Source organism: Delphinapterus leucas, chromosome 1 (assembly GCF_059928025.1).
Source record: "Delphinapterus leucas isolate spDelLeu-1000000601 "Yukka" chromosome 1, BTC_Dleu_Yukka2, whole genome shotgun sequence".
Lineage (NCBI taxonomy): Eukaryota > Metazoa > Chordata > Mammalia > Artiodactyla > Monodontidae > Delphinapterus > Delphinapterus leucas.
Window position 1 is genome coordinate 123,235,763 of NC_143129.1, and position 13,784 is coordinate 123,249,546.

General features: G+C 41.0%; 1 protein-coding gene across 1 annotated transcript in view; it reads right to left on the reverse strand.

Annotated features, from left to right (window-relative positions):
• AK5 (adenylate kinase 5) overlaps positions 1-6,851 on the reverse strand; it is a 238,174-nt gene extending 231,323 nt beyond the window's left edge. The window contains exons 1-2 of the mRNA XM_089920808.1: positions 6,524-6,851; positions 2,051-2,237 (exon numbers count right to left, since the gene is read on the reverse strand). Coding sequence (XP_089776934.1) covers positions 2,051-2,237; positions 6,524-6,583 — 247 coding nt within the window. The 5' untranslated portion in view covers positions 6,584-6,851. The remainder of the gene's footprint in view (positions 1-2,050; positions 2,238-6,523) is intronic.
• Positions 6,852-13,784: the final 6,933 nt, after the last annotated feature.

Here is a 13,784-nt window from a genome sequence, read left to right on the forward strand (position 1 = left end):
AGTTCTAATGAAAGTTAAATCTACATTTTCCATTCCTATTTTAGCCTATCCTGCTAGATCAAGAGTTCCAAACTGGTCATCTGTGGGGCCAATGTAGCCTCATAGATGTGCTTTGTTCAGCTAGACATTTTTCCAGAATTTGTGCTTGACTCCCTTTAGACAATGATTGTTCACTCTAGTTCTGTTCTCTAGTTTGACCACAGTCTCCACCATTCTCTGTTACATACTTGGCCTGCCTGGCTTCTACATATAATCAAGTCAAGTAACAGTATAAAACAGAAGCATTCAAATTTCATTTTGTTACAAAATGATCACTTTATATAACCAGCTTTTCGACTAAGTGAATGTCACATCCTCTTAGACTTAAATTTAAGAACATAAAAATATCTTAGACTAAATCCAGTAATACCTAAGGTTTGTTAGTGCTTTAAGGTTTAAAAAGAAACTCCCCATATTTATGTCACTTGATTTAACAAGGGCCTAGGGCATGTATTTAACATTGAGCCAGATTCTAACATATGATGACACCCTGGGAAGGAAGTTAGCCCTTTTGGGAAGGTGTATGAACCCTTCAAGCTCACAAAAATATCATTTTGTTCACTTAAGCAGTAATTTACCAAGTGGTGTGCTGCAGTGGTAACTGCTTAAAGGTTCTCTCTTGAGCACCCAAGCCTAAATCACCTAGTGGTGACCCTGCATTGACAGGGAAGGAGTCTTCTCCTCTCTGGTGATGTTTCTGAGACAACGTCATTTCTGCTTTTTCTCCCTGCTTGTGTTTCTTAAAAATTAACACACTCTGACTTTTCCCCACATCATGTTCAAATAAAATCTAAGTGGGTCATGACTAAGTAAGATAAAACAAACTAAGATTTATTTCCCCCTTGTATTTATTGCAAATAGAATTGTCTGCGCTTCAAATTCTGTCTGTATAACTGAAACTTTTCGTGGTACAATTTTTGAGAATGGCTTAAATTTTGAAAATAGAATGATTTGGGCCACTGGGAAAGAATTAATTGGTTTCCTCTGATTGGAACTGATTTCATTTTGCACATACTATTGTACTTCTCAATTTTATCTGGAGCTCAAAAGGCTGCTTGGCTGATTTTGAACTAATTTTGATAAGCACATATTTCAGAAAGCTGGAATACCATGAATCTCCTCTAGTGAATTCCAGTTCTTAGTTCCAAACTATCCCTAAAATTGTTAAACAAGTTTATGCATCCCATTTCTTTTGTAGCATCCAAATGCCTAATCTCATGCATTGCATTCAGTAGCTGCTAAATAAATCCTTCTTGAGTTAACTAGTATAAACTTTACATGCATTTATGCAGATGCATTAATATGAACTCTGAATTTAGAAACACAGTAATAAGTTAAATCTCTTCTGAGCTAATCAAAAAATGTTGTAGTTATACAATAACTATCAATTCTCTCTGTCAACTACTCATTTATTTGGAAAAGTCTAATTTGCAATTTTAAGAAAAATTTAGTTTGCTAATGTAATTCATTTTACAAAATAACGAAGTCAGGACTTCCCTGGTGGCGCAGTGGTTAAGAATCCGCCTGCCGATGCAGGGGACAAGGATTCGAGCCCTAGTCCGGGAAGATCCCACATGCCACAGAGCAACTAAGCCCGTGCGCCACAACTACTGACTCCGTATGCCACAACTACTGAAGCCCCCGTGCCTAGAGCCCGTGTTCCACAACAAGAGAAACCACAGCAATGAGAAGTCCGTGCACCGCAATGAAGACCCAACGTAGCCAAAAATAAATTAATTAATTAATTAAGAAGAATAAACAAAATTAATGAAGTCAGTAAAAAATTTCATTGAGCTTACAAAATTACATACAACGGTATGTAATTTTGTTTGTCTTATCATGGAGGTGATTAGAATTAGTAGCAGAGACAGAATAGTCACATTCCAGGGCCAAATATCCTTTTAGGTGCTGGGAAATCTACTAAATTAAATCATTGCCTACAGTTTGTATGATAGGTTTTAAAGAAAATTGGTCTAAGTATAAACTGTCTATTATTCTACGAATACATTACCATTTCTTAGAAAGGATCTCCGTGACTGCCCTCCATTGAGCGGAGGTAAGGTCTTCTTCTCCTGGCTTACAAATGAATCCCACTTCACCTTGTCACAGCCGCCTAGTTCCTTTACTTTCTGTAAACAACTTTCCAAGTACTCTACTGGGTCTTCAGGCTTAGAACACATCAGTCCATTCAAAAGGCTCTGAAATACAACACAATATGCCCACAGAAAATAGGTTTTTAAACCACCTTTGTCAAAATAGTGTATATCCCATCTTTAAATTCTGGGTTGTTTTGATTCTTTGCATTTAAAAAAAATAAACAATTAGAGTTGAAATTATGCTCTGATTGAATAATTAAAATACCCCCTTAAATTCTTGACCAATTAGTTTTCAGCTCAGCATTCTCTGTCTTTTAAACAATTAAGGCCAACTATACTGTTTAAAATAGAAGAACCTTATCAATATGAGATAAAGTGCAGTGTGTAAAAATGTCATGATTTATCTCATTCCTACCCTCCTTAAAGGCTCCAAGCCTCAGTTTCAGAGGATTTTTTTAAGGATTAAAAAATGTAAATATTTTGTAAATACAATGTATTTTACATAAATATAATGTATGTAAATATTTGTAAAGTACATATTAAGTGCCTGGAACATAGTAAATGATAAATGTTGGTGGTTGTAATCATCAGGGAGTCTCCCCTGAGCCCGCAGGTTGGCTTGTGGACCCAACAACCTTCCTTGGTGTTCATGATACCCAGAAAAGACTATCGTACCTGTCATTCATACTAAAACCACCAGTTTATGTGTTGGTCTCCCTCTTCTAACCTAGAAACTCTTCAACAATACAGTGTGGGTCTTATTTATTGCGCAATATCCAGCCTCTGACACTTTCCCTCACACATGGTAGGTACATACTGAACTGTTCTCTACTTAGAAAAAAAAAATTCACTCAAAACATAAAGACTGAGTTTAAATAAACACATTTGATATATAATAAATCACTACAATATCCATTGATATTACAGAGGAAAACCTGGTGTCTGATATTTCACAAGTATTAATTTCTAAAAATGCTATAGATTTGGAAATGCTGATTCCTGGGAACTGAACTGATGTGCAAAATATTTTCCTTTGGAGTATTTCATGGAAAAAGCATAGAGGATTATTATCACCATTATTAATGCACAAAACATACACCCTTTGAAAAGCTGACATCTTTCCTAAATACAGTATTTTATTTTCAAATTATTCTTGTGCAATTTGCTCTGAATGGTAGGCAGTTCCTACCAGGTACATTTGTTCTCTGAAATCCTAAATAACGTAGGTTAGAATGTTCAACCAGAGGAGTTCAACTGCAGAGGGAGCAGAAAAAACTAACCTGGGCATCCACACCCAGTTTGTATGTCAGGGTCTGTGCTACACACACACACAGATACACACACATTGCGTTTAACTCCTCGGATTCCTCCTACCTCAATGTAGCTAACTCTGTGGCAGGGCTTACTCTGTATCTTTGCATGCTTTAGCTTACCCAATGCACTTTCAGCCCTATGTGGCATTATTATCACCATTTATAGACTAGGAAATCCTGGCTCAGAGATGTTAGTGAGTTGATCTAGGTTACTCAGCTAGAAACTCGTAGGCCTAGGATTCCAAGTCAATGGTTTTGATTCCAAAACCCATATATTCCTCTCTCTACATCTTGCAAAAATATGATATGAGATTAAAGAAGTGCCAGATTTTCTGTGCCCCATACATAATCCAACTGCAATTCGAGTCACTCAAGATTAGGTTTTTAGTTTTTTGATCCCTATCATTGCCTAAAATGAGTGAACACACTCAAGGAAGATTTTATTTTTTACTGGAAAATATGGTTCCAGCCTCCCTAAACATATCTGACTCCACAAAGGGTACTGATTTTAGAAGGGGGAATGAGGTCCACTCCTTCATAGATAATTTAAATCCATTCTTCTAATAGTCAGCCAGAATCGGGGATCCAAAACAACCAGCAAACATTTTTTACTCGGTCTACTTGAGTCAACCCTTTGAGAACCTGAACAATCTAATTTGACTTGCCCCAGTATTCAAATTAATTGCCAAATCTTTGCTCTAAGGTACAGCGATACAAGATCAATATATACACCATAAGGTTAACTAGAGTTAAGAACTCATCAGGGGAAAGTGGTTTTTGTTTTAACATTTAATCTAAAAATGGAAACACATTTCAAACTTGAACCTACCAGAGATATCCCATTTAGCCCATATGATGTTTCAAGTCAGAAAGAAATCTGAAAAGGTCAGTTAGATACAGCTAGTTGCTTGACAATATGTAGATTCAATAATCAATCACTTGGTCTACAATGGTGTCTAGTATCCACAACTGTGCCCAATGTTTTGGGCTTGATAGATATCTAACTGCTAAACTTTGTATGCCTAGAAACTTTGTATACCTACATTGTGGTTTTGAGGGAGAAAATCTCCCTCAAACTTAAAGTGTTTGGTTTAAGTTTGGAAACTTAAAGCGTTTGGTTTAAGTTTGGAAACTTAAAGCATTTGGTTTTGCTGTCTACACTCATCACACGGAGAGCTGCCAAGTTTTACTTCTCTCTTGTGCTGTGCACAGCACAGATTCTTCTTACTGGAAGGATGGAGCTTTTGGAGGTCACCAGCAGTCTCCTTCCAGCTTCCCATTGCCTTGGATTGCATTTAAGTACACTGTATATCTGTATTTCACCTAAGCAAGTTGACTTCCCTTTCTGGGTGTGCACTATTTTAAAACATCCCATTCATATGCAGAAAAGCCAAGGAAAAGCATAGCACCTGAACAAAAATGCCTGCCATCACTTATTTGCACAGTGTAGATTTTCATACACAAGCTATCAAAATCCTCTGTGGTTACCAAGGGGGAAAAACAGTACTCACATTTATATAGAAAAAAAGGTGTACTATTAAAAAGCACTTTGCAATCAGATGGCCCTGCTGCAGATGTCTCTAATTACTCTTTTAGGGATGACATTGATCTCAATAGCAGTATTTATGACAAAACCCTGCAAGCTCTTCATCTCCATATTTAGTTTTTGAAAATTAAAAAAAAGAAAAGAAAAACTCTTAACGAGAATCCTGCATACCCCCAAGACCTGTCCTTATGCAACACCTCCTGATTATTTTCAAAGACTAGTAACACACTTGCTGGATTGGGGTTTCACATACTAGGCTTGTGCTCAGTGGGTGATTTACCTGGAAATCTTGTCTTCAGATGGACCTGAAACCGGTGGCTTATGGAGGTGAGAGGAAAATGGAGATCTGTAATTATGGCGGCCCATTTAAAGATAATTTGGGAAAACAGAGACAAGATTATTTTCCCAAGTAGTGTTATAAAATTCCTTTTAGCAGAACAAACCCCCCAAATAGGAGAACGAGCAACGCATAACTTTTAGTTTACTGTATCAGTCCACAGTCTATCACCTTTCAGAAATGGGGGAGCAGGTTTCAGAGGTCGCTCTATGAAGCTTGGCTCGCTTCCATTTTTTTTTTTTTTTTCCTTAACCTAAGTAAAAACACATAGGATTCAGGAACGTCCTAAAATTCAAATACGGAGAGAAGGAAAGGAAACAAGACGATCCGCGACGTAGCCTATGGTTTAGAACTAACCAAGGTTCTAGTTCATCCATCAAGCCTCCTCTCCCACATTCCCAAAGTGTTCCCCATTTCCCGGGTCTCTGGTGCAGATAATGCGGTCGGAAGACAGAGCAACAGGAGTCACGCCCGCCTCGCCACTCCCTCTCCGATTCGCCTTCTCTACATGGGTTGGTGAGGGCAGGCGAAAGCTATGGGCTGGGGAGGTGAGGAAGGAGAACCATCCCTTCCAAGGTGACGGGAAAACGTGCTCAGGAGCTCATTCACCGAAAGCGCAGAGCAGCGCTCGGTGAGAGCCACCCGGGAGGTAGCGCTGCACTTGATGGGTTTGGATTTGTTTTTTGCATTTTCATCCCTCTCCCCCAAGCTGTCCCTGTGGTGGACTGCTTTCGTCCTCACTTCCCCGTCAACGCGGGGGTCCCAACCCTCGGCGCGCGAAGGGACTCAGGCTCTCGATTCCCAGTTCCGAGTCCTTGCTGGCTGCTGGGCGCCAGCGTACCCACCTGGCCTGATCCTCGCCCCGGGAGAGCGCGGCCGGCCGCTGCCAGCAGCCCATCCTGGGGGTCCACATAGGAGGGATGCGCTGGGGGCAGCCTGCTTCCAGAACCCTGTTCGAAGACTGAAACTTGATTTTCGAGATGGAGGCTTCTGAGTCCAGCCTTCCGACAAGGACCCCGCAACCCGCCAGACAGGCAGCTACCCCTGGGCAAGCGGGCGAGCAAGCTTCCGCAAGCGCCTTCACTTCCGTGCCCCGCGTCGGCAAGGTGGGACGGCGAACGGCCTCTCACCCCGAGCCCCGGGGATGCCCTCCTCGACCCTCCCGTCCTCTCTGCCAGACCTAGCCCCCTACCTCGAAAAGCTGCGGGATTTCCCTCCGGGCCAGATACTCCTTGGCTTCGTTGGTGTTCATGGCTGTTCCGCGCGCGCCCTGGGGCGCAGGCGGGAGGCTCCCGGGCTGCGGCGATCAGGGCTGGGGCTGGCGGTGTCCGCACCGAGCACCGCGCAGCCCTCGCTCTCACGCGCAAATACGCGCTCGGCTCTGCCTACCCAGGCCGGGCCCCCCTCCGCCTCTCCGTGGCGACTGTGGTCTCAGAGCTCCCACCGCCCCCTCCTCGGTGCTGGTCCCCACGCCGGAGCTGCGGGCTCGGAGCCGCGGCTTCCCGGGCTCTAGGCTGCGCGGCCGCCAGCGGAGGGGCGGAGGGGGCGGAGGGAACGGAGGAAGGAGAACAGCGCGGCGAACGCCAGGCAGCAGCCCGCCCGCCTGCTTGTCCTGCTCGGCGCGCCGCGCTCTGAGCCTCCCGAACCCGGTATGCGGGCGGCGACGGCGGCGGCCAGTCACGCTGCTCGAGCGGAGCGTGGCGCGGGGGTGGGGAAGGGTGCGCGCGGGGGGCTTGCAGTCACGCCCCCCGTGTCACACCACTGCCTGGCGCGCTTCCCTGCGCGCGCCGCCCCCGGAACGCAGCAACCTGGGACCAGGTGGCCAAAGGAACAGAGTCGGGGTCTGTAGCAATGTGCGACCCTTTCACCTCTCCCGACCCCCCCCCCCACGAGTTACTCGTGCATGCCCGAGGAGCTCCCGGAAGAAACCTAATTGTCACAGAATTTATCATTTATTCCTAAGGTTACCGGTCCTTCATAACAGGGAGCTGGGAGTAAGGAGAAAAGGGGATTGAGGGTGTTGACTCCATCCCCTTAAGATAATTTTTAGATCTTGAGTATTTCTATCCTTCAGGAACGTTTTGCTAGCTGGTCTCGAATTTTTTTCCCTGTTAGTGTCACAAATCCTTACAGATTTCAGAATAAGGCCTTACAGTGAGGCTGAAATCTTCCCTAACAGAAGGATTAGTAAGTAATCAACTAGTTAATTATGTCTGTAGAGAGGAATGGGAAGGTGGAGGCGAGAAGTGGGTGGTGGTTGAGAGCCGGAGACGGCTTAAACTGGAAACATGCTTGGTAGGTGACTGGGCGCCACCGTTAATCCGATCAGAGGAGTGTGCTGTTGGTGGACCATGGGCCGTTGGAGCACCCTGGGGTGGATATGGGTTGATGTGATAAAGCAGCGTTACGGGTCAAGTATCTTCCCATTTCCCCCATTATGATGTCTTTTCATTGCCTGCTTGAAAATGGTCCATGCCACCCTGGGAACATGACCTCTAATTCCGTACAAGACCCAACACGTGGGAGGGCATGTCAGAGAAAGGAGGCTCTTGCCATCGGGGATCAGGCCAGGGAGAGAGGCAACACCGCCACTGCTTCCAGGAACCAGTGTCTGGGTGTCCATTTCAAGTTCATCTTTTGCAGATCTTTTCTTGGTTCTATTTCTTGTCACAGTAAAGACTGCTACTCATGCCTTCACTATAGCTGCAGTTTTGTTTTATCCAGGGAGGGAACTTAAGAATTAATTGAGTTTTGTAAAGTAAATGAAGTTTTCTGAACACTTGTGAAACCATGTGTCATATGGTAGCCTTAAATGAGGCAGGTGTTCCATAGAAATTGGTTTCTGCCCTCAGAATATGCCACATCATTTATAGTTCCAGCTTCTGACGTTCTTTACCTTGTGTAAGAGCAGGTTTTGACAGTAGTGAAGCATTGTCTGTTCCCTGTGCAACGATGCTTGATAACTACCAGGATCCATGGCCTGTAAGCTTACTTTATGAGCAGGCACAGCTGAGGCAAAGCACCTAGGACTGAAGAGGCCACTTTCTACTGGACCTTTCAAGGTCACCCTTTACAGACAAGAATCTGGCAGAGTACAGCTCACATCTTCTCTCCTAGGGAGGAACGAATCCTGAATGGATATATGATTCTAAGTGCACTTTAGTGTAGTCAGGCAAGGATAACAACTTGCTTGTATAAAGAGAGTGGATAATGAAGACTACATTGCACTAAATATTCTAAATAGCCTGAAAAAACATAGTAGCTGGAGATATGGCAGATTTTCAGGTAGCCTCATACACTGACAATCAGTGCTCTTTGGTGTGTTCCAGATGTACGAAAGAAGTAAGTATTCACAATTACTTTTGCAAAGGGAGTTGTAGCCTGTTATGGAAGGGCTATATGGGGAAAGTGTAATGCTTAAAAGCCAGGCTGATTGTTTGGAAGAGAGGCAATAGAAAGGACAAGGAACAACAAATACATTCTTGCCATGGGAAAGCTGGCTCATCTCTCCCTGATATGAAATTCTAAGGGTGGGTAAATAAAGGGTTTCTTTGTTTACTTGGGGATACATCGTTGCAAGGAATCAAGATGCTTACTGCATACCTAGCGTCTCCAGGCAGAATCTCTTCTGCTCCCACATTGGGAGAGTGTGCTGCGTTATACAGCAGTGAATAAGACATACATAATTCCTCTGTCAAGGAATATACATTCTCCTGGAGAGTGCATGTAAGAAGTCCAGATGGACCATAAGCAAATAAAAATGCAGAAACAACATAAGATAGTGATAAATGAACAGCAGATAAATAATTAACCCCTCTCCCACCAAAGACATAAGTGAGAACATATCAGAGTGATAAATGTAATGATGAAAATCAAACAGGCTTAACTGTTGATTTGATGTAAAAGGGTGGAGTCCAGATTCTTTGCTGGAAGTAGCAGAGCAAGTGGGAATGGTGATAACCTTTGAGGTGATAGCTAGAACTTTCCAAAGTTCTTGAGGAGGAGCCTCTTGGTGGGAATGTTTCTCTGGCTCACTGCTGACACACAGGCTATGTCTCAGCAAAGGGCTGAACCTTGCTCTGTCTCTATTAAGCAGCTGTCTCAGAGTAGAGACCATTGACTGCATCCGCTTGAGAAGGCTCAAGGACTCTGCACCCAGGGCAGCAACTTCCCAAACCCCACAGAGATGGTTGGAAGCCATGCTTAAATGCTCGTTCATTCCTAACAGATATTTATGCCATTTATAATTTAAATAGGGCAAGTTTAACCGCAGAAAATTTTACTGATAAAGTGTCAAATATTTCTCATGTTGCAGTTTCTCACCCCAGGAGACGAGTCTAACGGGATCTACCACAGGCCCTGGTATAGGTGATAGTAATGATGTCATGACAAATTTGGCCATAATACAAGGTAAAAATTCATTGAGTGTTATGAGTCAGGCATTGTGACAAGCACTTTATAAAGTATATTGCATATGCCATATTTAATTCTCAAATCAACCTGTGAGGTATGTATTACTTGCATTATGTAAATGAAATAACTGAGATTCAGAGAGCCTAATTCCAAGATTATACTAGTAGTTACTATCAGTCCAACTGCAAATCCCTATGCATCCTCATTCCTTAGAACTTCATCATCACCATGCCTTTCAATGTTACAAAGGCCTGCAACCTTCCATTCTTCCTTTCCTATTCCCTTCCTTCTTTTCTTTTTTTTTAGCAGATGTTATTTTGTATTTGAGGGGAAATGTGTTTCAAAACACAAGTACAACAACAAAACATGTATAAGAACAAGTTTATCTCTATAGATTTTCTAATTGTTTAACGTTCTTTTCTATTTGAAAGATTTTTCATGATTCAGAGGTTGAAAAGATAACACAACATTCCTATTTATTGAAATCTTGAGTGCTGAATTTCTCTCATTCTGCACAAAAACCCCCCAATATCTCCCTCCTAATTATTCTATTTCCCTCACTAATTGACAACCCACTGGGCTATTTGTATTTTCAGGGCCATTTGTAAATATTTTGTTTATCCAGAAAAAAATCTAAATACATAAGACTATCCATATTGTGTACATTGGCCTGATAAGTATACCCCTTATTTACAGGGTTTTTTTTAGAAGGTCTTTCTGAGGCTTTTACTTTTTTGTAAATGTGGAGTATACATACTGGTCTGTGAAATCTGGGGTAAATGCAGGATGAAATAATGATGTATAACACAACTCTTCAGCCAAAGCAGAATTTCCCTATGCTCTATTTCTTTTCTCCACACTGGCCGAGTAGCTGAGCCAGACACTTGGATTCTGGATCTCAAAGACCTCTAGGAATTTTTGGGTTAGTGGAGGTTAGAGGTAAGAGATTGAAAACTCTCCTACAATGTCTGAAAACTTTAGGAAAATTTCCAAGTATATAATTTATACACTAAGAATAGGAAAATCCTATATATTTATCTATTCATTAATATGTTCATTGATCAAACAATTATGAAATAACCTTGTATGATCCAGACCTGTGTCTAGAGCTACGAATACAAACAGCAAGACTAAAAGGTTCGCTGTCTAGTAGGGAGACATGGGCTTGTAGTAATTAAGCACAGGTAAACGTAATACTATGTTTTAATAATATGATAGAAGTAGATATGTGGAGGTAGGGGACACAAAGGTACATGACTCATATAAATATGTATACGGTAAAAAAAAAAGCACTTAGAACAGAACTCATACACACTACTGGGGGAATGTAAACTTGCACAACCACTTTAGAAAACTGGGAATAACTATTGAAGCTGATGTATTTTTATATTCACCAGAAGATATGTATTAGAATTTTCACAGAAGCACTATTTTAAATAGTCCTAAACTAAAATATACTCCAACGATCACCAACAAGTAGAACACATAAATTGTGTTAGATTCACAGCATGGAATACTATAAGCAATGAGGATCAGCAGTCTACAGCTACATGTAACAACATGGATGAGTCTCACAGGCATAATGTTGAGTAATCACCAGACACAAAATACCAGACACAGAATAATCACCAGACACAAAATACACAAGCTGTATGATTTCATTTATATAAAGAACAAAAACAGGCCAAAAAAATCTATGCTGTTAGAAATCAGGACAGTGGTTACCCATAGGAGAATGAAGTGACAGAGAGAGCTCAAGAAGGATTTAGGGGAAACTGCTCACGTTCTGCTCCTTGATTTGGGTGCAGGTTACACGGGTGTGCTCATCTTGTGAAAACGCATTCAGCTGTGCAAATAGAACGCGCACTTCTCTGTGTGTATATTAAACTTCAGTAAAGACATGTTGGAAAGTAAAAGATGGTGAAGTATGGGATTCAAACCCAAGACCATGTTAAATCCCATGCCCTCCTAACAGCTCCATGCTACTTTATCATTTAATAAGCAGATCAGAAGTGAATTTGCAATCCATGGCCCTTTGCTCGTGCCTTTATTATTGCACTTAGAGTCAAATTGCTGCACTCAACACTATGTTGTTTGTAAGTAATAATTTACTTACAGTTTAGTCTCTCTCACTCTAAGATTCTGAGCTTCTCATCAGTAGGACCATGTCCTAGAAATCTCTATTTTCTCAGTGCTTTGGACAATGTCTGGCTTAAAATAGATACACATGAATGCAGGAATGAACTATCTGTGTCTATATGTATAGAATGCTTAGGACTCAGCCAAAGAAATTTAGAAAGATATCCTAGCAGGAAAAAGTAAACTTTCTAATGTTTTTTAAAAACAAATAGGTTGAAACCTTTAAAAATTGCACCATGATGACTTGAAAGAGTTAATGCCATTTGTAGGGATTCCTGATTTACCATGTGGGAGTTTAGGTGCTGAGAAAATCTAACTCAGACAATGTTTTTGTAAGGTCTAGAAATATAATGGTTTATAAATACATGATTAAGCTACACAAATTAAAATGAAAACAGTGTTTTGTAATCATTCATTCAGTCAAATATTTCTTGAGTTCCTGGTATGTGCCAGGCACTGCTGTGCTTCTCAGCACATAGACAAATAAAATACATGCGTATAACATATATCTAGAAGGTGGAAACAATAAAATAATATTTTATAAATCATATATGTATTTTTTATATTTATAAATCATATAGGTTGTTAGAATGTGATAAATACCATGCGAAAAGAAAAAGCAGAGGAGAGTAAGGAGGGACAGAGGACAGTTTCAGTTTTTTTAAAAAAATTTATACAATTTTAAAGGTTATTTTTCATTTACAGTTATTACAAAATATTGGCTATACTCCCCATGTCGTACAATACATCCTTGAGCCTATCTTACACCCAATAGTTTGTACGTCCCATTTCCCTACCCTTATATCGCCCCTCCCCCCTGTAAGCACTAATTTGTTCTCTATATCTGTGAATTGCTTCTTTTATTTTTTATTCGCTAGTTGTTATATTTTTTAGATTCCATATACAAGCAATATCATACAGTTTTTATTTTTGTCTGACTTATTTCATTTAGCATAATGCCCTCCAAATCCATCCATTTGTTGCAAATGGCAAAATTTAGTTCTTTTTATGGCTGAGTAGTATTCCATTGTATCTATATCCCACATCTTCTTTATCCATTCATCTGTTGATGGATACTTAAGTTGCTTCCATATCTTGGCAATTGTAAATAATGGTGCTATGAACATTGGGGTGCATGTATCTTTTCGAATTAGTGTTTTTCAGATATATACCCAGGAGTGGAACTGCTGGGTCATATGGTAGTTCTATTTTTAGTTTTTTGAGAAAACGCCAACTGTTTCCCACAGTAGCTGCACCAATTTATATTCCCACCAACAGTGTACAAGCGTTCCCTTTTCTCCACATCCTCATAAACATTTGTTATTTGTAAACTTTTGATGATAGCCATTCTGATAGCTGTGAGGTGATATCTCATTGTGGTTTTGATTCGCATTTTCCCGATGATTAGCAATGTTGAGCATCTTTTCATGAGCCTGTGGCTGATTACAATTTTAAATAGAGTGGTGAAAGAAGGTGTCATGGAGAACATGACATTCCAGCAAAGATTTGAGAAGGTGATGGAGTTAACCCTGCCAGTATCTGGGGGAGCAGCCAGTTCAAATATCCTAGAGGGGAAGGATGCCTGACATGTTTTGGCAGCAGCAGGGGGGTGGGTTGACTGGAGCGGAGTGAAGGAGGGGAAGGGCAGAGGGGAATGCAGCCAAATCACGTAGGACCTTGTAAACCTAGTAAGTTCTTAGACTTTTCCTCTGAATGAAATGGGAAATTAGTGAAGGGTTTTGAGCCAAGACTAACATGATCTGACTTATATTAAAAATTTTTTTAAATTTTATATTGGAGTATAGTTAATTTACAATGTTTTATTAGTTTCAGGTGTATATATATCTATTCTTTTTCAGATTCTTTTCCCATATAGGTTATTACAGAATATTGAGTAGAGT